Source organism: Malania oleifera, chromosome 5 (genome assembly GCF_029873635.1).
Source record: "Malania oleifera isolate guangnan ecotype guangnan chromosome 5, ASM2987363v1, whole genome shotgun sequence".
NCBI classification, from domain to species: Eukaryota; Viridiplantae; Streptophyta; class Magnoliopsida; order Santalales; family Ximeniaceae; genus Malania; species Malania oleifera.
In genome coordinates this window covers 22562865-22588038 of record NC_080421.1, presented here as the reverse complement: position 1 = coordinate 22588038, position 25174 = coordinate 22562865, and the positions used below count along the sequence as shown (strand labels likewise).

The 25174-nt window shown below is 36.1% G+C and overlaps 1 protein-coding gene across 2 annotated transcripts in view; it reads left to right on the top strand.

Annotated features, from left to right (window-relative positions):
• Positions 1-25174, top strand: part of LOC131155139 (protein DWD HYPERSENSITIVE TO UV-B 1) — a 75998-nt gene that overhangs the window by 34837 nt on the left and 15987 nt on the right. Inside the window, exons 3-7 of one of the 2 annotated variants that reach the window (XM_058108069.1) lie at positions 719-972; positions 15766-16372; positions 16555-17226; positions 21717-22157; positions 22721-22915. In XM_058108069.1, coding sequence (XP_057964052.1) covers positions 719-972; positions 15766-16372; positions 16555-17226; positions 21717-22157; positions 22721-22915 — 2169 coding nt within the window. Of the gene's footprint in view, positions 1-718; positions 973-15765; positions 16373-16554; positions 17227-21716; positions 22158-22720; positions 22916-25174 lie in introns of those variants that run through there. The other variant, XM_058108070.1, reaches the window with a different exon arrangement.

Here is a 25174-nt window from a genome sequence, read left to right as displayed (position 1 = left end):
CTCCTGTTCCTCCTTCTTCCCTAGTCCCCTAGCAAATCTATAACCCTATTTGTCAATACCCATTAAGACTCCAGAGTGGGAAAAAAAGATCAAAGACTTAGGCTACAAAGATTCTAGAGAAGATTGTGCTTCAAACCACTCATGAATAATCTTGGCCCTGAAACACCCTTCAGTTTCTTATCAAGTACACACTACATGAGACAAATAGCTGCAACTCTCTAAATGGCACTCCTGTTCCTCCTTCCCTAGCTCCCTAGCAAATCTATAACCCTCTTTGTCAAAACCCATTAGACTCCAGAGTGGGGAAAAAAAAATCAAAGACCTAACTCACAAGGAACTTGACAATAAATAAAGATGCGATCAAAAGTCTCTCTGTCAATCTTGAACAAATTAACATTTTTTTTCCTATTTAATAGGCTTGACTAATCCTTGACCCCAATTGCTTGAAAATTTAGTGCTTGAATTCAATTTTGCCATTTTCCTGTCTCAGGAGCAATATTTTCCATTATTCTCCGTCCTTGCTGCTTCAATCCATGCTTTTCTCTTTTTTTTTTTTGGTATTGATGACTTGATGTTTGTTATGTTTTTATTTTTTTAATTACAAATAAAAAAATTATTTGACTGAATACCCTCAATATATTTGTTTCTCATTGATTATTGAGGTAGTTTATAGCAGTTTAAAGTTAAGCCTAATTGCTTTTTTCCCCCTTTCGTGCAGGCCCAGGTTAAAAAATTCCACGAGGAGCAATGCATCCTTGAGGTTTTCTTGGACCACCTGAAGGATATTGATTTTCATTCACTTATCAAAGTATTCATGGAAATTGACGCTTCTGAGATTAATGCGGTTGACATATTTCATGAGTCATCATGTGCACTCAATGGATCATATGCTTTATCCTTAATGCGTGCAATCAAACAAAAGCTTAGAGTTGTTGATCTCCAGGATTTTTCATTTGGAAAGGATTTCTTGCTGTATGGTGCCTGTTATGAAGCATCTAGTTTTTTTTTTTTTCCTATCTCACCATATATACTCTCCCATCCTCATTTTTCTTACCTTTACAGCAATAATAAATGAGCAAAGTATTTACACTTTAGGCTGGGGAACTTCCAGCCATTGGAATTCTGGGAAAAATAGTGAGAGCACTTTTGATTGCTCTTACTGATTCTGCTTGAATATTTTGGCAAGAAACTGCTTCCTTTTTGCTTGTTCAGCTGTTGGGGGGGGGGGGGGGGGGGGGGTGGTGGGGGGGCGCGGGGGAATTCGCCTCCTTGCAGAAATGAATCTTCTATCTGCCGTTTGTTTCATGGCACTTGGAATATGTCTGTAGCATTGACAATCTTATTTTCAGATGTCCTTTTTTTTTACTTTATACTGAACTACTTATAGAGAATGAATCATGTTTATGTGCTGTGGTGATTGAAAAAAAAAAAAAGAAAATCTCTTTCCATGTGGTGTCCAGAGTAAAAAACACCTGACAGTATCAGGTAAAGTAGAATACTTGGTGCTGGAATTTGGAAAATGAATGCCGATTCTCAAAAGAAGATGTATTGATGTATTGTAGGACTGATGGTGGATAAGTCATGTAGCATTTTGAAGAGAAGAGGCTATTGATTCTCAAAGACAACTACAGAGTTATTTCTTTATGGATTTCACTTGGTTGTTCTTTGTGTTGAAACACCTAGGCGCAGGGCCGCAAATGAGCCGAGCCAAGCTGATCTTCAGCATGTTCAGGCTCGGCTTGGGCTTGGGCTCGTCTTGGTTTGAGCTCAGAAAGTTAGGCTTGAGCTCGGGCTTGGCACATTTGTCGGCTCTGGCTTGGGCTTGAGCTCAGGCTTAGCTCTGCTCATTCTTTGTTTGATTCTTTAAGTTCTATGTTAGGTGCAGCGTGCAGCTTGCCAAGCTTGGTCCTTGGGCCTTACCCTTGGATTGGGCTTGGCCAAGTTATAATAATCATTTAGTCCACTCCAAACTTTATTTGACCCTATTAAAGAGCCCAATATTGAGCCTCTTAACGAGCTTAATTCGAGCTTAATAAGTGAGCCTTGTTGAGCCTATGATTGGGCTGTTCATGAGCCGAAATGAGCCGAGTCTAATTTGTTCAGGCTCAGCTTGTTTGTTAAATGAGCTTGAAAATTGGGTTTGAGAATTGCCCATTTAGATAATAAATGAGCCTGAACGAGCTCTTACTGAGTTGACCTCTTTAGCTGCTCATGAGTGGCTTGGTTCGTTTGCAGCATATGTAGGCACCTACAACCCCACTCCATCATTGGCTTGTGTGCAATTTCCCTGGAACCAGAGGATCTTGGTGAACCTGCCAAATTGAAGTATTTGTGAACTTAAGACTTGGTGATGTGATTCTAGGTGGAGCAGCAGCCTGTTCAAACATTGCCAGTGGAAAATCATCTTCACTTGGGGGCTACAGCATTCACCGCAAAGGTGGCTAGGGTTTTTCCGGATAAAGATGTGGTGGAGTGGGCCAGGGTGTTCACCACAGAGGTGGCTAGGGTTTTTCTGGTGGCTGGGAATGCGATAAATATGGGATGGAGTGGGCCAGGGTGTTTGATAAGGACCCACATTTTGGGTAGTAAAGGAAATAAGTTCCCACTTTGGCCAGCTTAGAGAACTGGCTCAATATCCTAATGGTCTATTTTGTGAACCTGAGTCTTATGTGTTGGCCCAATATCCTTATATTTCTTATGCAAAGAACTAAGTTGTTGCCCAAAAGAAATTAACAACTAAGAACGCTGTGAATGCCCAGATGAGGGTTTGAGCCATATTGAATCTCTAAAGATTTCCAAAGGCCATGCAGGTGTAAAGAAGAATTAGTGCGAGGGCCATTGTTACCCACTGGAGGGTTCACAAAGCTTGTGAATCTCTAAAGATTTCCGAATGCCATCCGGATGCTACGAAAATTCAATGTAATTGACGTAAGGACCATTGCTACCCACAGGAAGGTTTGAGATATGGTGAGGTTCTTGTAAGAAAATCAGAGTATGCGTAGGTGAAGGAGAAGCGAAATCTTGCAGATGGGTCAAGTGGGTCAACTGAGTCTGCTAAATCTTTTTCTAATGGGTCCAGTGACATGAGAAGTGCATTAGGCATAGTACCGATGAGGTGTCTAGAGAATTTTCTTTTGGAGGTTGTGGTTGTGGAAGAGCTCTGATGGAACAGTAGAATAAATCTGCTGGTGATCTAGGTGTGGCTTGATGTGGCAAGGGCTGGCCTATTAGGGGGGGGGGGGGGGTTTGGGGGGATACTGTGACAAGGCTGATTTTACCAAGTTGTACACTTATTGTATTGCGAGGCAGGAGGGAATAGTTGAGGAAAACTCTCTTGTTAACAACAGATAACTTCTGATGTGCTGATGAGTTTAAAAGGAAATACAGATGGGACTTTCTATATTGAGGAAGTTTAGGAATTTTTAAAGATAGGGTCAAATAAAAAGGAAAATAAGTAGGTTGCATTGAGTAGAAAAGGAAATGGGTTGATATATTGCAAAATGAGAGTGAGTTTAATTTTGATTTTGCATGGAGGAGAAAAAGAATGGGGTGATATATTGCAAAATGAGAGTTTAAAAATGATTTTTCTTGTTATAGTGATTTATTATCGGATGGCGTCTATGAAAGCAGTTTGGGTATTGTAGATGTCGGTTCTAGGATGCAAACCAGCAGCAGTGTCATTTGAGTGACATGTTATGGGCGACATTTGAGGGGACAGGGCTGCCTTAACCCTTAAGGGACTACTGCAAAAATTTTGGGATTGAAAGCCAGTAGAGTCAGCAATTAATATTTGGTTGTGGACCAAATTAATATTTCATTATATGGTCAGATTGAGCCATTGAGGTTAAGAAAGGTATTGGCTGATATGTTTCTGATTCATTTGATTTATTTGGGGATATTTCTTATGTGCCAGCATCTCTGCTTGAAGGTGTAGGGGAGTTTTCTATTTTAGAGGAGGATGGAATGGGTAAAGAGTTGTCGGCCAGTAAACAGTGTAGGGATGGAATTTTGCTACCCCCGCGGAGGAGGTTAGTGGAAAGAATGTCGAAACTCGACTGCTGATGGATAAGATGATATTGTGGCTGTCTGATCTTGGAAGAAAAGACTCTTGGTGGTAAAAGTTAGGTGATGAAAGGCCAACATGAATTAGCAAATTTGCATTTGTTAACTATGGCAGAAAAGTTTCAAGCGGGGGTTTCTTATTTAGATTGTTTTAGGTATTCTTCTTTTTTGGTTTTTCTTTCTCCTTTTTGCTGTTTTTTATTTTTATGATTTCTTGTCCTCTCCTAGATTGTATTTGCCCTTCTTTATTTCTCAATTCATTTTTTTTTTTATCTTAAAATTTTTTTGCAAAACTTAACTAAATGAAATCATGAGCTAATGAACATCCTATTAGGCAAGCAGAGTTATTCTATGATAAATTCAACTATTTGTGGTCTCATGCAATAAATATGGGCAGCATTTAACAATGTGTCTTAGGTTGAGAGATGATAAATGTCATTAGTGCTTATGCTCTTCATATAGGCTTACTAGAAAACCTTAAGAGGCAATTTTGGGAAGATATATTATACAAAATGGATATCACGGACTGAGAAAATATTTATGGGAGCTGATTTGAATGGACACATTGGAAAGGATAATAAAGGTTATGGGAGGATACATGGAGGACATGGATATGGAGATAAAAATGAGTTTGGGGATATAATCTTAGACTTAACCGTGTCATATGATTTTATTACAATGAATACTTGCTTTAAGAAGAGAGAACACTTAATTACCTTCAAGAGTGGACAAACTAAAAGTCTTATAGATTTTTTCGTAACTAGGAGGGTAGATTGTTAATCATGTAAGGATTGTGATGTTATCCCAGGTGAAAACTTAACTATACAATATAGAGTTTTAGTGTTAGATATATGTTTGAAAAAATGGAAGAGAAAGGATCATATAAATCGGCGCAAGAGAACTAGGTGTTGGAACCTAAAGGGGGAAAATATAATAAAATTTAAAGATAAAATGATCAAAGATGGTGATTTGACAATAGAGGATGGTATAGACACAAACACTCTTTGGAGTAGGATAGTTAGCTCTATTAAAAAGATTGCGAAAGAGATTTTAGAGGAATCAAGAGGAAGATTCTTAAAAAGAAAAAAAGTTGGTGGTGGGAACAAGATGTCTAAAAATCTATAAAGACACAGAATTTGGTGTAAAGAGTGGCTAAGATGTAGAAATATGGAAACTTTGAACAGTATAAAGAGGCAAGAAAAGATGCAAAAAAGGCTGTTAGTGAAACTAAACATAGATGATTTAATAATTTATATGCTAGAAAGAAGGGGAAAAAACATATTTGAACTTGCTAGAGCTAGAGAAAGAAAGAGTATGGACCTAGGTAATGTAAAATATATAAAAAGTGAGGACGATTTTGTCTTGGTTAAGAAAGAAGACATAAAAGAAAAGTAAGGAAAACACTAAAAATATGAAATTTATTTGCAAAATTAGAGTTAAAGAAGTTAAATTGCATTAAAAAAATGAAAAATGGAAAATTTATAGGATTGGATAGCATCCCAATTGAAATTTGGAAATGCGTAGGTGGTAATGGAATTATATGGTTAGCTAATTTATTTATCACAATTATAAAATTAAAAACTAAGAAAATGCTACACAAATGGAGGAAAAACACTTTAATCCTATATACAAAAAAAAGAGATATTCAAAATTGTAATAACTATCGTGGAATTGAACTTATGAGTCATAAAATGATATCATGGGAAAGGATAGTTGAACAAAGATTAAGGTTAGAAACAAGTGCTTCAAAAAATCAATTTGGTTTTATGCGCAGGAGATCTACTACAGAAGCTATATATCTTTTAAGAAGATTGATGGATAAGTTTAGGGAGAAGAAGAGGGACTTGCATGTTTATCAACTTAGAGAAAACATATGATAGGGTACCTAGGGAAGTTCTAAGGTGGGTTTTAGGAAAAAGGGCGCATGTAATAGGTATACTAATTTCATTAAGAATATGTTTGATGGAACAATGACTAGCTGTACTACAAGTGGAGAGGCTAGGGAATTTATAAATCATAATTCGTGTACATCAAGAATTTGCTTTGAGCCCCTTATTTTCTTTGCTTTGCTTTCAGCCCTTATCTTTTTGCTCTAGTGATGGATGAACTTACTATGATAACCCAAAATGAGATTCCATGGTGTATGTTATTTGAAGATGATATTATCTTGGATGATGAAACTAGGGGTGGAGTCGAATCTAAGTTAGAATTTTGGAGAGAAGCTTTAGAATCTAATGGCTCGTTTGGTTCAATGGTACAGCTATTCATTGGAATAAGATGGAATCTCTTTTAAATTTTAGAAATCAAGGGAATAGTTATTCCTTATATATTCCTAATTTTTTCATTCAACATGTAATAGAAAAGGAATAGATATCCCCATGATGAAATTTGGGAATAGTTATTCCTTGTCTATTCTTTATTATGGACTCATAAAACGTTTCACATTGTTATTGGCTTTATAATAACAACCTAATTTACCAACTAAACTAATCTACTTTTGGGAATAGGCATTCCACAAACCAAACAAAACCTAAAGGTTTTAGGATAAGTAGAAATAAGACAGAATATATGAAATGTAATTTTAGTCATGGTAGGAAGAATATTGGACAAAAGGTTAAACTTGATGGTCATGAAATCAATAATACTAGTAGATTTCGATACCTTGGATCTATTATGCAAGCTGAAGGAGACATTGAAGAAGATGTAATGCATAGAGTTAAAGCAGGTTTTGTAAAAAGGAGAAGTGCTTCAAGTGTGCTATGTGATTGTAGAATACCTTTAAAATTAAAAGGGAGGTTTTATAGGATAGTTGTAAGACCGGCTATGTTATATGGATCAAAATGTTAGGCTACTAAGAAAGAACATATCCAAAAAGTAAAAGTTGTCGAAATGAGACTGCTAAGGGGGTTGAGTGGTATAACATTAAAAGATAAACTAAGGAGTGGACATATTCGCGTAACTTAGGTGTAGCTTCTGTAGAACATAAGATAAGGGAGAGATGAGTCAAATGGTTTGGAATTCTACAACATAGGCCAAATAGTGTGCTAGTGTGGAAGAATGAGCTAAGTACTATGTAGGGCTAGACCTAAAATAATTTGGAATGAGATAGTCAGGATTTAATAGCCTCAAAGGAAGTTTCCCATGATCGCGTAAATTGGTGGAAAAGGATTCATGTAGCTGACCCCACCAAGTGGGACTTAAGGCTTGGTTTGTTGTTGTTGTTGCTTTTTGTTTATTATTATTTGTGCAAAAGCTGAAATTTTGCAGATTTATTTGCCCAACTGATTCCTGAAATCCTGTTAGGTGTGATTGTGCGAGGCTTTTTTTAATCGGAAAAGAATATAGTTAGATTACCACTTCACCTAAAAGCTTAAGTTGGCTAGGTCGTGGGCTAATAATGTATACTAGGCCTTAACACTCTCCTGCACGTGCAGCCTGACAGCACATGGAATGATAAACAAACAATAAACAGCATCCATTATAGGGGATAACATAATTCTTAACAAAAAAACAATAAATGCGGGCAGCATGACTAGAACCTGGACTTCTTGGTACCAGCTCTGATACTATGTTAGAATGCCACTTTACCTAAAAGCTAAAGATCACTAGGTTGTGGGTTAACAATGTATATCAGGCCTTATGAAATATCATTAAAAGAAAAGAGGTACAATTACAAAGATCAGCAGAATAAGACATGCTCCTAAAAGCAACCATACAAACAATTACAATAAAGGCCCCATCCTACTCCTAAAATAACCCCAAAGAGTTTGAGGCATTGATCCTCAAGAAATGAGCCTTTAAGTATTTTCTTTGAGGAATTATCTCGTGTAAATTTGTGAATAATTGTTGAACTCCTTTTAAGATTATATTGTTCTTGCTTAATAATTCATTAAGAACCTTTTATTATTGTTATTTTGAAACCTTCTCCAGGGTAGACCTACTGTTGTCTATTCTGCCTTGCTTATTTGCCTTTTTCAAATCAATAAATAATGTCAGCAAAACATTTTTGGAATACAAAAAAATTAATGTTTGTACTTTAACTTGTTCCCACTTTGCTGATCCTTGATATAGTAACCTTGCATATAAAGATGGGCAGAGGGTCAGCCAATTGATAGCTTATTTGGCTTTCATCTATGAAATGTGGTTAATATTGCTTCTGATAAGTATCAATTGACATTATCATATTCCTAGTTTACATCAAATTGAGCTGGAGGGTTAGAAGTTTTTTCTTTTGTATGTTTATTATATCTTTTTGGGTGAGGTGCAGTCTGTTTCTTGATGTGGATCCAAGAACTAGCATGGCTCTTGAATTTTAGGAAATCTGAATCCTTCTACTTAGGATCCTCTGGGTAGTTTGATATACATTGTTGGTTCCCATTCCTGTTAGTTTATGTTTATGGGATAATTGGTTGTCTAACTTATAATCAGAGCACTTTTTTGGGTCAGAATGACTTCTAACGTGTGTCATAGTGCATTTTGTTTTGTTTGTGGGCCCATTGAAATTTAGTTTGTTCACCTCTCCATCTGCAAGTTAGGGTTTCATCTTTTCTTTTCCTTTTGGGTTGTGGGAAATGTTGGACTGCTTGATATATATTATTGGGTCTAATTCCTATCAACTTGGGAATTGGGAAACTGGTGGTCTAACAATATTTTTAAATGTTGAAGGATCTAATTTTCCTCTTAATAAACAATGTCTATACTGGATTTTTTATTTGCACAATGGACACTATTCTAATAATCCATCAAGAAATTCTAGGCTCTCCATGGAACATTTATCCCATACTTATTACATAGAGGCACTGAGGAATGCAGTTAGGATCATCAATGATTAATGGCCTTTGACATAGTTAATGTTTTTTGAACTAGTATCTAATAATATTTTTTTAAATTTAATTGTTAATTATGTTCAAAGATGGTATAGTTTGAAGCATGCTACTGAGATATCATGATTTTTCCTGGATGACTCTTCTAATTGTTATTCATGCCCATGTTTGTGCAAATTGGCGGAAAATGATTCATGTAGCCAACCCCACCTATTGGGACTTAAGGCTTGGTTTTTTTTTGTTGTTGTACTTGTTAGATTACCACTTTAACTTGTTGTGCTGGGCACCCCACTTGTGCCAAACACCAATACAACAACTATTTCTATTGAATATATAACAAAACTAAAGCAATGTAGAAACTAATAATAAAAGATAGTAATAAAGAGCAACACAAAAATTTACAAGGTTCGGTATAGAATTACCTACGTCCTCGGGCACTAACGATCAATCCACTACTTTCAGAAAATTACAACTCGGGCAAATTTCAAATTACTATTAGTAATTAGAAATACCCTAAAGTACAAATACTATTTGTAACTCTACAAATGAGAGGTGTGTTTACAAATGATGAGGAAAACCTTCCTTCCAATGTGGGACAAAAAACTAACAAATCTCCACCTTGACGATAAATTCAATAAATTTTTTAGTCATAAACATTCTCTAGAGTTCCACATCATCGGTGCCTTCCAAAAGTATTCAGACTTGCAAGATATTAAGTTCAAACAATATTTGAACTTGATTGTTGTTACAATCTTGGTCAACATATCTGCGAGATTCCCAACTGTAGCAATCTTCTGAAGAAGTATTTTGCCTTCATCAATTGTGTCTCGCATAAAGTGAGATCGAACTTTGATGTGCTTCGTTCGTGCATGGTAGACTTGGTTTTTTGCCAAATGAATAACACTTTGGCTATCATAGAACACAATAATGTGCTTCTGAACAACTCCCAAATTAACAAGTAAATCCTGCAATCAAATAGCTTCCTTAACAGCCTTTGAAGCTGCCATGTACTCTGCTTCTGTTGTAGACAAAGCAATAGTAGACTGTAAGGTAGACCTCCAACTCACTGGACCATTAGCAAATGTAAATACATATCTAGTAGTTGATCAACATTTATCTAGATCACCTACAAAATCAGAATCAACATATCCAATAACATGTTGATCAATAGTATTATTTTTCTCAAATACTATACCAACATCAATAGTATTCATAATGTATCGTAAAATCCATTTCACAGCTTGCCAATGTCCTTTACGTGGATCATATATATACCTGCTCACCATACTAACAGCTTGTGAAATATTAGGTCTTGTACAAACCATTGCACACATCATACTACCAACTGCACTTGCATAAGGAACTTGTGACATATACTTATATTCCTCATCTGAATTAGGAGATAAAGATGCACTAAGTTTGAAGTAAGGAGCAAGCAGTGTGCTAACTTGTTTTGACTACTCAGACATGCCAAAACTTTGTACTACCTTCTTCAAATGTTGTTTTTGAGTCAAATTAACTCTCTCTCTCACTCTGTTGCCGCATATCTCCATGCCAAGTATCTTCTTTGCTTCACCAAGATCTTTCATCTTGAACTCTTGATTTAACTGACCTTTCAGTTTGTTGATTTCTTCTCCAGACCATACTTGTCAAGTTACTCATGAAATACCTAGTTCATCAAGATACAAAATGTCATAGGCATATTCGTCAACCTAAATGGCATCATCAAGAATTCATATGCCCCATACTGCATCACATAGGTTGTCTTTGGCTCATCCTTGTTAGCAATTCTCACCTGATAGTATCCTAACCTCTCGTCGAGTTTAGTGAAGTGCTTGGCATAACTTAGTTGATCCAACAAATTAGAAATCAACGGAATAAGATACTTGTAAACTGATGAAATCGTTTGTACCACTGTCTTGGAGATTATTTTAAACCATACAATGATTTTCCCAGTTTGCATACCCAATTTTCTTTTCCAACAACCTTAAATCCATCTAGCTGAGTCATATAAATTTCCTCTTCCAAATCACTATGTAAAAATGCAGTTTTTACATCAAGTTGAATTAGTTCAAGATCAAATTGTGCTACCAAAGCAAAAAAAAAAAAAATCGAATGGAAGAATGTTTAACAACTGAAGAAAATGTCATTATAATCAATACTTTCCTTCTGTGCATAGCCCTAGTTACTAATCTAGCTTTGAAGCAAACATTATTTGCATCTAGAAATCCTTATTTCTTGTATAAACCCATTTGCAACCAATTTCTTTTTTACCTTTGGGCGGTTGGGCTAGCTCCCAAGTCTAATTCTTATGAAGAGACTGCATTTCTTCATTCATCACTCTTTTCCATTTGTCTGATTCAGAGTTTCTCACTACTTTGAAAGTGTAAGGAATATCATCATCTACAAATGGAAGTGCATAGGCCACCATGTTAGCATACCGAACAGGTTTTTGAATTTCTATTCTTGGCCTCTAAGAAACAATTGATTCTTGTTGATGTGAAGATATGATAGATGTGTTTACAAATGATGAGGGGAGCTCCTTAAACGACATTGCCAGAAATTGGCAAGGTAATATTTCCATTTATTCATCAAAAGAGGCATCCCTTTTGAAGACAGAATCGATTTTCCTTGATATCTTACTTTCAAACTAAGAGTTTGAAAAACCTTCCCACCAATTTGGGACAAAAAACCAACAAAACTAAAAGCTTATGCTATTAGGTTGTGGGCCAACAAAGTATATCAAGCCTTTAACAGTACCGTTTTTGTTACTCATATATTGGTTCAAGTTTAAGTGATGCAGCATGCAAACAAGATCTATTTTACTTTTCTAATTTTTATTGTATTTTTGGTTTTTTTAGTTAGGGTATTTTTATTAGGATCATATCTTCATGATTCTAGCTTATTATTGTTTAGGAAACTGACTTAGCTTATTTGGTTTCTAAATGTAGTCTCCTTATCTTTCAAAAAGGCATCTATGTGTTAGTTTATCTAGACTTGAAAGCGAACTAAAGCTGTCAAACTTTGGTCATGCATCAAGTGGTATCTAAGTAGGCTCTGATCCGAGATGGATGCTAGTGTTCTTTATAAGGTTTGTGATTTAATTTAAATCACTGTGGTTCTCAATGTTTGAAAGAGTTTTCTATGAATTGTCACTTAAACTCGTTGGGTTTGCACTTGTAACTTAAATTGTCTTGCTGCACTGCCGCTGCCTTCGCTATCTCTCCACTTGATTCTTGTTTCATAGTAGCAGGAATCACCCAAAAAAATAAAATAAAATTATGCAGTCCATCGCAAGCCATAATGAGCCCCATATTGAAACCCTAGCCTGTCTCCCCTTTAGCAAAAAGAAAAGCCTCATTGCTCAGAGTTGCCTTTTCATCAGCAGCTGCCCCTTGTAAATCAACACAAGAAGCAAGGCTTTTTCATCCTTGTTCTCAACTAATCTCTGAATGCCAAATGGAACACATTCATCCCCGATTTCATTAGTTTGCGCATCTATTGTTGCCAGAGCCTTCATTGTCAACTAAGCCTTGTAGTTGTTGTCAAAAGTTCATCTCATCATTTAAATGGAGTTTGCTGATTGTTGAACCACTGCAGCGTCCTCGAAGTTCCATTGTCACCATCAATTGATTCCATTCATTGTGACATTGCACGAATGTTAAATGCAGAGGCTGGAAGATGAAGAAAGGCCCCAGACATTTATGCTGCTTGTCAGGAGGTCACCCACTGCCAGATCTGCACAAGCAAAGTGAGGATGGTAGCAAGAATGCTGCTTTGCTACCATGGTTGAAGAAGCTGGCCCTAGTTTTATTCGAAGAAAGTAACTTTTAAAAACTGGTTTGCTTCAGTTGGCCAAACTGGTTTAACTAAACTGGCTGGCCCAAAACAATTCACTGAAACCTGGCTAGACTTAACTGGCGGGACAGCAGAATTAAAAAAAAAAAAAAAACCAGAGAAAGGAGCAATTGACAGGACTGTGAAAAATTGGTTCTAGGATGAGGAGCTTGACTCTATGCTTTGCAACTGTTAGATTACTACTTTACGTAAAAGCTTAAGCTCTTAGGTCATGGGCCAACAATGTATATCAAGCCTTAACCCTCCCTTGCATGTGCAGGGATAAACAAACAATGAATAACGCCCATATTGGGAACATGATAATTTTTCAACAAACTTACATTAAACGCGGGCAAGAAGACTAGATCCCAGGACCTCCTGGCAATTATGGCTCTGATGCCATGTTACATTAACACTTTAACTAAAAGCTTAAGCTGTTAAGTTGTCAGCTGACAGTACATATGAAGCCTTTAAAGCACCTTTATATTGTTCTTTGATCCTAATTATTGTGAATTCAAAGAGAGGCTTTCCTTTGAGCCTACACTAGAAGAGGTAGTTCCAGAAGCAGTGATGCAAAAATTCACTATTGATATTGAAGAGTTATGTGAGGGAATGGGCATTATGGATGCTTTGATATTGGAGCTGGCGGCTTGACTTTCTGACTTCATCATTCCAAGTAACCTTGTCAGCTACACCTCTGTGAGCTCTTCCATACTAGAATTCTATTTCATTTGGCAGCGCGCCATCACATTACATTGGTGTCATTCAAGCCTGGTAGTGATCTGGGTTCTTTATCGTTTAGATTTTTAAAATTTGTGGTTAAATTCTTTTTAATTGGTGAAGGATACAGCATGCACACAAAGAGCTATTTTACTTTGCTAAATTTTGTGATATTTTTCATTTTTTTTGGAATCAAGATTCTAGGGTATTATTCTCTGCAGACTATGGGGTGGATGTTGCAGGGCAGAAGCTAGCTCAGAATAGCAATTTTTTAAACAGGTGTGGGAGGCTGGCTGATGTCCCTGTGCCTTCAGTGGGAAGAGAACCGCTGTCTTGACAAGATCCGTAAATATCCATTGGTGAATAGTGATGGGGGGAGAGGGAGGGATTGACTAGGGATTGCGAAGGTTCTGTGGAGCATTTTCAGGGTAAAGGTTATGATGCTTCAGACACTATGTGGCAGGCACGGTTACTGGTAAGAGAAGGAAACTTATTCCCTGTAGTTGGTGTTGTTTATCAATTGATTCTTTCCACGTGCAGTCGGGCTGCATGTGCGGGGCAGTGTTAAGACTTGATATGCATTGTTGACCCACAACCTAACAGCTTAAGCTTTTGGATGAAGTGGCCATCTAGCAGTGGTAACAAGATTTATGACTGTCAGCAGGCTGGGCAGGAAGTTGAGGATATGGAAAAAGCTTTTGAACCCAAGGATGGTGATTCTGATGTGAGGATGAAAAAAAAAAATTGAGAAGAAATAATGAAGGTAGTTTGTGTATATAGCGGAATCTTTGAGTGGTCAGAAAGGATAAATATGATAGGGTTAGCAAAGGGAAGGAGAAGGGAACATGGGGTGGTGTGGCGGAGAGTGATAGCCATGAACTAATTGGTTTGATCATGATGGTGGTTTGCTTCTGGATGAGTTTCAGAACAAATGATTATGTTTCTGATCTGTTGATCTACTTGGGATTTATTGTATGTATCTCCATTTCTGGTGGAAGATTTTGAGGGTGTTCCAATCTTGAGAAAGATGGAATGGGTAATGAGCAGCAGTGTGGGGATAGGATTTTACGATGCTTGTTGAGAAAATAAATGGCAAGGACTTAGAAGCTTACTGGATAAGATGGGCTTGTGGCTGCCTGATCCTGGAGGTAACAAAGTTCATTTGGATGGATGAAAGAAAGATGAAGGGTCAGCGCGAATTAGCTAATCTGCAGTGTTTGATGAATTATTATGTGAAGGGTTTAAAGATGGGCTTTAGTATCTAGTTCTTTTAAGTTTTAATTAGTTTCTCTTGTTTTCAATTTGTTGTTTTTGTTTTTTTCTTGAGGTTTCTTATCCCTTTTTAGATTGTATTCTTTTTTAATATAATTTCTTTTATTTTATATGTGCGCGCGTGTGTGTATAGTTCCTTATTGTCCCAGAATTTAAGGTTGTAAAAGGCTTCTTTGTGTTAATTTTATTCAGACTTGAATGGAGAACTAAAGATTCTGGATATTGGTTCTACATCAATTAGTGTGACCAGTTGTTCTTACTTATGCATTCCTTGAATGATATTAATGTAATGCCTCGGGCCAACCCACTAGCTTAATACATTTTGGGCTGGCCAACTAGCCCCAAAAGGTTAAAGTTAGGTTGCTTTATTCTGGACTAGTCCAAGCTTTAAACCATACAAAATCACACTCCACAGCTGATGTGGGACTAGGAGTTATTTCACACTCAAATACAGAAGATCCTCATTGCAGGCCCAGTCTTGCTCAAGTGAGACGCATATCTACATTGCTCAATTATCCTATTTTCCATGGGTTACTGTGCTTGTGTGTCATGTATCCAACATCCTTCGGGTAACAAAAAGCAGAGAACTGACAGTTGCTGTATCATCAAATATAACATCGCCAGCTAAACCCAGTTTAAAACCATTTTGACTGGTCAACTATCCAAAAAAATGCTTTAACCAGGTTGCTTAATAGTAGGTTTTCCCATGCTTATAAACCACGTAAATTTCCCTCCATCTCCATCGGCTTTTTTTGAAAAAGATTTTCTATAGTATTTTCTTGCTTTTTAGAAAAGTAAATTTATTGGTTTGATAGACCTCTATTTCTCTTCTTTCCTTTGTGCGGAGTTTTTTTCCCTCCATATAAACTTTGCATTGTGCCATTCTGATTTACAGTTTCAGTATTGCCTTGTTGAATACTGCAGGCAGTGCAAGTTCTTTTTCTTGTTTTCTTTGAAAAAAATCACATAAGTGGAAGAATATTTTGGATAGTCAAGGGTTTTTGTGCGCTTACAAATTACTTAACCTCACTCAACTGGTTTTCAACTGCAGAGATCTTGCTCGAAGGGGCTTGACATGCCAAGTGTTAAACCTAAATTTTTCCCATTTCCGGAAGCTCAACTTGATTGGAAAGTTCATGCAGATGCACACTCTTAACCTAGATTTCAGCACTTCTCTCACTGGTTTCCAGAAGGATTGTTTTGCCTGCATGCCAAATTTAATGTGCCTGTCAATGTGTGAAACAAGAGTTGCTAATCTTTGGACAGCAATTGCGGCACTTTCTAAACTCCCTTCTTTGGTGGAACTCCGGTTTCAGAATTGTTTGTGTTGTAAGGACACAAGGCCTTGTCCTGCTTCATCTGGCAGGAAGGCAAATGGAAGAACTCATTTGACTCACTTGGACAGTGGTCTTTATATTACAGCACCATCCAACGAGGGCAGGGTAGGTGCAGATGATAATACAAGGACAGAAGAGATGCTTAGAAATTTCTTTTCACTTAATAATGCAATCATGAATCGAGAAGTTCAAAATGCAACGGAGTATTCTTCTGATGATAGTGAAGTGGATTTTTCATGTCAGCAGCAAGAATATGGTTTTGAGGAGCTCTTGTCTGATGCATTTCTTGGGTGGAATGGTCAGATTGATGTTCAAGATGAGGTAAACAGCAAGTTTTTCCCATTAAATTTTCTTATTGATCTAATGTTACACTATTTCTTTCTCTTTTCTGGGTTTTGCATGGAGGGAAGGGGTTTTTTCCAAGGTTGGGTTGGGGGGTGGGGTTGTGTGAGAGGGTGTCTGGAACAATTATTTTTATATGAAAATTCTTTTCTGTTTAGCAGGTCTCTTTTGGTACATCACTCGCTCAAAATGAAGTAGACTCCTCGGCAGGTGCTTTTAGTTCAAGGCATATCTCAGCCTTCACAGATGTGGTATTGAAGAAGCAATTTACTCATCATCCTTCACCAATATGCTTTGAGAAACATTATAGGGAGTATATGATAGCTTCATTACCCCATTTAAAAGTTTTAGATAACGTGCCCATCAAGAACATTGATAGGGAATTGGCCAATGTTGTCTTTGCACAATACTTTGAGTACCTACCATACAAAAGGAAGCACAGAGAAAGTGTTGTCAGTATCTTGAAGGAGCGTGAGATAAAAGCAAGTCATACTCATGTTAAAACTTCCAAGTCAAAGCCATCATCTTCATCTGGAAAGTCTCAATATTTTTATTCCAGGTCGCTTTGTGCTGCCAAAATGGGATCTGCTGCTTGGCCTCTATTGCAGCCACTTTCTATTTTTGGGGGCAATTCGGGGAATGAAAGTAGGAGCTTTCGTCCTAGACAGTTTGAGTACCATCCATCTAACTCTAGCCTAATGGTTTTTGGAACTCTAGATGGTGAAGTCATTGTTGTAAACCATGAGAATGGAAGAATTGTCAGTTATATTCCATCACTAGGAGCAATGAATAGTGTGTTGGGCCTCTGTTGGCTCAAGAATTATCCCTCCAAGGTATGCAATTTCCTCAGTGGGCATGGAAGCTAAATTATTTGTGTTGCTTCATCATTCTATGCCTCATTTCCTCAAATTGAAACTAATGTGCTGCTTTATCCTTCTAGTACCGCATTTTCTTAAATTTACTTGATTTCTTGCAGTCCTTGCAGAAACTTTTGGATTATTAGGTCTATCCTGTTAAAAAAGGGGGAAATTTAGTTTAATTAAAAATTGATGTGGCGGGCTACAATTATTAGTTTCTGGACATGGTAACTGTAAATAGTTTACTTTAATAAAGTTTCATTACTAGAAGGGGTGTAACCATTCTATAAAATAAATCACTTATTTAAGGAGGATAGATCTGTATCCTTAGTGGCCATCTGGAACCAGCTTAAGGTGTAATTTCATTATGTTAGTGGTTTGCACTTTAGCATAGCATTGGTCTGATATTGTTTGTGATTTGGGAACCGACCAGATTCTGTATTTTTTTTGTTACCATATTCTGTTGTGTTCTCGATTAGGAACCAATGGAGGCTCCAAGCATGTGCTTGGATGTCATTATAGTGCTGCAATCAAATTGAGCAGAGCCAAATTCCTCGAAGTTATAGCTCAACTTCATTTCAAACTTGACCGCTTGAGTAGCTTGTTTGAGTTTGGCTCGATGGAAAATAGTTTTGGCTTGTTTTGTCAAGAGTTTCTATTCATGAGTTTAGACTCAACCTCTAATTCAAACAGACTTCCATATTTTAAATGGTTAATCTAATAATTTATATGTACACTATAAGTTCTTAATCAAACTCTGCCTGTGATGCACTCAATGTCCTAAATCTTTTCACACAGCCAGTCTGAAGCCCGCGTAAAGGAGGAGGGCTGAGTGTAAAACTTGTCAAATCTCTATGATATGAATCTTTACCGATTATATGAGGAGCTAGGTTGTTGCCTTGAAGTAATGCGCCATGTTGGTGCCCGAGTACAATGTCAAATATGTGACGGTTCTTGCATCATTTTGGATGTGGGCATGTAGAAAAGTTAGTTCAAGAGACTAGGGTTAGATTAGCAACGTGGAACATAGGGACACTTATAGATAAATGCATCGGGATGGTTGACACAATGATTAGAAGAAAATTAACATAGCTTGTCTTCAAGAAACCGAGTGGGTAGGGGAGAAAGCTAGAGAAATTGGAAAATTTGAACTTAAATGCATTGGAAAAGGAAAACATAAGAATGTGGTAGGAATCATTGAAGAGAAGACCTGAAAGATAGTGTTGTAGATGTGAAAATAGTAGGAAATAGAATCATAAAACTAAAAAAGGTTTTAGGTCAAGAGATAATAAATGTCATTAGTGCTTATGCTCCTAAAATAGAATAAGCAAAAGACCTTAACAAACAATTTTTGGAAGACATAGATAATATTATGCAGGGGATATCGGGGACTGAGAAAATATTCACAGGAGTTGCTTTGAATGGGCAGATTGGAGAGGACAATAAAGGTTAAGAGGATACATAGAGGGAATGGATAGGAGATATAAATGAGTCCTATGACATGATTTTAGAATTCACTTTGTCATATGATCTGATCACACTAAATACATGCTTTAAGAAGAGATAACAACACTTAATAACCTTCAAAGGTGGAGAAAATAAAGTCAAATAGTACTTTTCTCAACTAGGAGGATAGATAGTTTATCATTTTAGAGTTGTAAAGTTATCCTAGGTGAAAGTTTAACAACACAACATAGAATTCTAGTGCCAAATGTATGTATTAGAAAATGGAAGAGAAAAGGTAACATAAATTAATGCAAGAGGACTAGGTGGTGGAACTTAAAGGGAGAAAATATAATAAAATTTAAAGACAAAATTTTCAAAGAGGGCTGAGTGGACAATAGGGGATGGTAGACGCAAACCCTCTTTGAAGTAGGATGACTAGCTTTACCGAAAAGACAGTAAAAAAGATTCTAAGTGAATTTAGAGGAAGATTTTCAGCTAGCAAAGAAAGTTGGTGGCAGGACCAAGATGTCCAAAAATTCATAAAAACAAAAAGAATTTGGTATAAAACATGGCAAAAATGTAGTAGCATGGAAAACTTTAAAAAGTACAAAGAGACAACAAAAGATGGAAAGAGGCCATTACTGAAGCTAAAATAAAGCATATAATAATTTATATGTTGGATTAGATGCAAAAGAAGGGAAAAGAGACATTTAACTTACTATAGTTAGAGAAAGGAGCAAGGACTTGGTAATATAAAATGTATAAAAAATGAGGATGACAAAGTTACTTTAATAATTTTTTAATGAAAACCGGGTAGAAGGCTTATACTTAGAACTTACAAATGAGGAAAAATCTAAAAATTTGAGATATATTTGCAAAATTAGAGTTACTGAAGTTAAGTTTGCATTAAAAAAATATGAAAAATGGAAAAGCTATAGGATTGGATGGCATCCCAAATGAAGTTTGGAAATGTCTTGGTCATAATGGAGTTATATGATTAACGATTTTATTTAACACAATTATAAAAATCAAGAAAATACCAAACCAGTGGAGGAAAAATACTTTAATACCTGTATAAAAAATAAAGTTTATATTCAAAATTGTAATAACTACCATGGAGTTAAACTTATGAGTCATATGGTGAAACTCTGGGAAATGGTAATTGAACAAAACTAAGGTTAGAAATGAGAGTCTTAGAAAATCAATTTGGTTTTATGGTTAGGAGATTGACTACAGAAGCTATATATCTTTGAAGAAGATTAATGGATTAGTTTAGGGAAAAGAAGAGGTACTTGCATATGTTTTTTTGTTGACTTGGAGAAAGCTTATGATAGGATACCTTGGAAATACTAATGTCATTAAGGATATGTATGATAAAGTGATGACTAGCGTTAGAACTATCGGTGTAGAGTCTAGGGAATTTCCAATCACAATAGGTATTCACCAGTGCATCAAGGATCTGCTTTAAGCCATTATCTTTTTGCACTTGTGATAGATGAACTTATTAGGAGTGTTCAAAATGAGGTTGCATGGTGTATGTTGTTTGCAAATGGTATTTTCTTGATTGATGAAGTAGAATTGAAGTTAGAATTATAGAGAGAAGCTTTAGAATCTAAAGGTTTTTAAGATAAGTAGAAATAGACAGAATATATGAAATGTAATATTTGTCACGGTAGGAGAAATATTCGAGATAAGATTGAGCTTGATGCTCAATAAATTAATAGCATTGCTAGATTTTGATACCTTGGATCTATTATGCAAGTTGAAGGAGAAATCAAAGATGTCATACATAGGGTTAAAGCAGAGTGGGTAAAATAGAGAAGTGCTTCGAGCATATTGTGTGATTGTATAATGCCCTTAAAAAATTAACTGGAAAATTTTATGAGATGAATATAAGACCAGCTATGCTATATGGATCAAAATGTTGGGCAATTAAGGGAAAAAAAATATATATCTAAAAAGTAAAAGTTGTTGAAATGAGAATACTAAGGTGAACAAGTGGTGTAATGTTAAAAGATAAATAAAGGAGTGAAAAGTTAGGCATAGAACTTGTTGAAGATAAGATAAGGGAGGGGCGTCTCATATGGTTTGGGCATTTGCAATGTGTGCCAAATAGTGTACTAGTGAGTAGGAATAAACTAGTTACTGTTAGTTGCAGCAGAGAGGGCAGGAGTAGGCCTAAAATAACGTGGAATGATATAGTAAGTAAAGATTTAATAATTGTTAAATTGTCAGATGAACTTGCCCCTGATCGTGTAAATTGGAAAAAAAGGGATTCATGTAGTCGACCCCAATTGTTGTTGTTGTTTTTTTTTTTTTACTATAATTTATTAATCACATAATTATAAAACACACATACACACGCACGCACACACAAAATTTCTTGATTATTTTGTGTTAGTGAGCTAGCTTAGGAGCTTTCAAGTTAAACAATTCCTTGATTGGCATCAACATCAAAGAACTAATCGAATCTAACCCGTTTTAAAAATCAAGCTTGAGTTAATTAATATCAAATGATTTGAGCCTAATCAAATATGAGCTCAAACGGTTTGATTAAAGCTCAATCTCATGGCAGCCTTAGTCATTAACAACTTATTTCTTGCTGATGCCTCATAGATTTCTGAGCAGAATCCATTAAATTATAAGCAGGACCAGGCAGTTTGCACAGCTGCTTGAATATCTGTTCAAGCTTTATATTCTGTGGCTACAATTTCAAATTGAGTGCTCAAGAGTAATAATGTGCCGAGAACAAGTATATCATTTCAACAAAAGGCCCTACATCACAAAAAAATGATTGTATACAGGACTAAATTGTTTCTGTGAAGCAGAAAGCAGAGCAGGGTCTTTTTTTTTTTTTTACCTTTTATGAATGATCAATAGGCTTATTGGATATGAAAATCCTACTTGGTGATCCCATCCCTTTACTGTTTATTAGCTGGTGAATATTTGAGATTATTATCTGTCTTGATTAATATCTGATTATATGGCAACTATTGATTCTTTTTTATTTTTTTCCACAGCTTATTGCTGGTTCCGATAATGGTTCATTGAAATTGTATGACACTCAGCATATGCCATCAACCATTAGGGGCATGTCATGCAGTTCTTGTTCTTTTGCCTTTGATGAGTTCGACCAACTGACCTCTGTTCATGTCAACTCAAATGATGAACTATTTATTGCCAGTGGATACTCAAAAAATGTTGCTCTGTATGATATCAGCAGTGGAAGACGCTTACAAGTGTTCACTGATATGCACCAAGAGCTTATCAATGTCGTCAAGTTTGCAAATCACTCTCCATCCATTTTTGCCACCTCATCTTTTGATCAGGATGTCAAGTTGTGGGATTTAAGACAAAAACCAATACAGCCTTGCTATACATCTTCAAGCTCTCGAGGAAATGTTATGGTTTGCTTTTCTCCGGATGATCACTATCTTCTTGTGTCAGCTGTTGACAATGAGGTAATCGTAGGATTAATTATCATTATGAATGCCCCATGTGCACTGGGACTCCATCAAAGTCAGAGTTATATCATGCCAGACTAATGTTCAATGCTTGATTAAGATTGGTAGCTGGTTTCTTTTGATAGAAAGGTTGATCCTGGTATGGATCCACATTAGGTATCTGACGGTCTAAAAGGAACTAAAATTATTTCTCGATACAATCTCTCTTGCTCTCTCTCTACAGAGACAGTCATACAGACAAATCTGCATCTTTTCTTTTAGAATCTCCGTCTCCTTTCCTTTAATATTTTTGTTTCCTAAATTTTATATGAAATTTGAAGCCCCACTAGAAAATAGTTGTATTTTTTTTTTTGGGGGGGCGGGGGGGGGGGGGGGGTGGGGAATTTTAAATGATGCAGAATAGTCCACAAAAAATTTGGATTTATAAATTTGTATACAGTGAGATCTGTTGTGTGCGCAGTGCATTGATATCTCAAGTACGGATGGCTATCATTGGTTGCATTGTCTTGCACTATGTAATAATTGGTACATTTGTGAGACTAACAGGTACATGTTTCCAGGTTAGGCAACTCTTGGCTGCTGATGGTAGGCTTCACTTGAATTTTAAGATAGCCTCAACAGGAAGCTCTCAGAATTACACTCGTTCTTATTACATAAACGGAAGGGACCACATCATTAGTGGGAGTTGTGATGAACACGTGGTCCGCATTTGCTGTGCTCAGAGTGGAAGGCGACTTAGGGATATATCTTTGGAGGTAAACCAATCCCATAATTCTTGTTTAGTATGACCTCATAGACCCCAAAACAATGTGATATACGAAGGTAGTCTCACTGTTGGGCATGTGAGTTCATCTTTTGAACTTGACATGTGTTGATATTGACTGAGAGACTTATACTTTGTTGTTTACATGATAGGATTTAATTCGTGTATGTTAATTAGTGCTAATTTGATGAACATGAATATTTAGATGGTGCGAGCGATTTTGGGTGTGATTATTAGATGCATTTGCGCCCTTTTCGTTGAGGCTCTTCGAACTACTTTGGTTTGATTTCTTTTCCGAAGAAAGGATAAATTGGCAACTTTAGGTTTCATCCCAAGTACAACTCATGGTTAATATGTTCATAATTTTTTTTTAATTATTATCTTGTTTTTAACATGTGTATTGAATTTTCTTAACAATGGCGCATGTGATAATAGTCCACGAAGTCATTTACTTTATGATTTGGTATAGTTTGATATAGTCTGCTTGCACGTTTGGGTGAAGTACAAATTGGATTGGATAGGAGTTTATGATTGGATTGGATGCTCAGCTTAATTAAATAAATTTCCTACTTGTTTTTTATGCTTTTGTTTTTATTTATTTATATTAGAATTAAAAATACCAATTTTCCATAACGAAGGCCAAAAGGGCCAATTGAGGTGCTCAATGGCACTTTTGAAAGTTCATTGTCTTTCTCAATTTTTAAGTTATTTCTAAGCCCTTTTCAATTAGAATTTCGTTCCAAGTACTGGTGTTCAAAAATGGTTTAATTGGCACTCTTATTATCCAAATTGGGTTTGGATTGTGGAGGGATAATGATCCATGAGAAGTAAGGTGTACTCCCAAGAGGGGGGGTGAATTGGGTTTTAAAATTTTCTTTGTAAACTCTTTAGTTAAGTATAACCCTTTTTAATTTTGAATTCAGTTATACAATCCCTTTTCAATTTACCAACCAATCAATCCAATGTAAATATTATATTATGAATTTCAACTTACTTTTACAAGTAATAATTCAGATCAGATTTTCTTTTCAGAATATATCATAGATAAAATTTCATAAGATTGATCTCAGCTGTGTTTCCAAAAACTTAGTATTCAGAATTCTTAAATTACACAATCAATTAATTTCTTGATTTCTATATTGATTAAAATCAGAATTTTAGAGAGCTGCAATATTCAGTAGTTCAATATTCAATTATAATCTGATTTTACAACCAACCAATCAATATAGTTCCTTTGGTCAATGTTCTAGCAATTTCGAATAATCAATCAGTTCTTCATCAATCAATTAAACATACACGCAGTTAATAAACCTGCAGTAAATTAAAGAGAGTAAGGGGGAAGAGCTGTAGACCAGATTTTTTACAAGGTTCGGCCAGTAGCCTACGTCCTTGCCACAAGCAACAGCTGTGAGGATTTTTCTTTCCAACTTTCTTTCTAGGCAAAGTTACAACCTCTCTCCTTATCAAGTGGAGACCCCTCTCTAACAAGAATACCCCTTCTTGCTAGCCAACGATCCAATATCCCTGAATCGTTAGAAATAGAAACAAGAAACAAGAACAACTTTGGTTCATACAAGAGAAACTCTCAGTTAGAGCAGATTTTGTAGAAGTGAAATATAAGATACTTCACCAATAATCAATATGAATGAATGAAGCTCAGATTAATATCACCAGGATTCTGATTTGATTTGAAAATCTCAGTAGAATCGATCAGAAATCGTGAGTTGTATCAGCACAAGCACAGCAAGAACTTCAGAAAATACTTCAGCAATAGAGCTTTGAGTTTGCAAGATATGTATGCTTGATTGTTGTGTTTGATTTGTGAAATTAACATGTATTTATAGAGTAATAAAGCATGCATTCATGTTCCACAAGTTTCTTGCAGTGTTTCCCAAGTTTTCTCCAAGTTTGGAGTCCAAGAAATCAATTTTGGAAACGTTTCCTTGCTGTTTAAAAATTTAAAATACGAAAGTCAATTGACTGTGACCTGAGGGTCAGTTGCCTGAGCCTTTACAGCTCAGTGAATTTTTGAAACACAGTGCTGAGTCAGTTGCCTAAGCCCAAATGATTAGTCGCTTGAGCTTTTACAATTCAGCGTATTTTAAAAAACTTTGATTTCAATACTTTAACCTTTGATCTTGGAAAACTTAAATGAGACTTAAAAAAATATTTTCCATGGTTTTCAAAAGCAGGACTCTAAGTCAAATATAGATCCTAAGAGCTTCAAACAATTATATTGAAATCGTGAAGT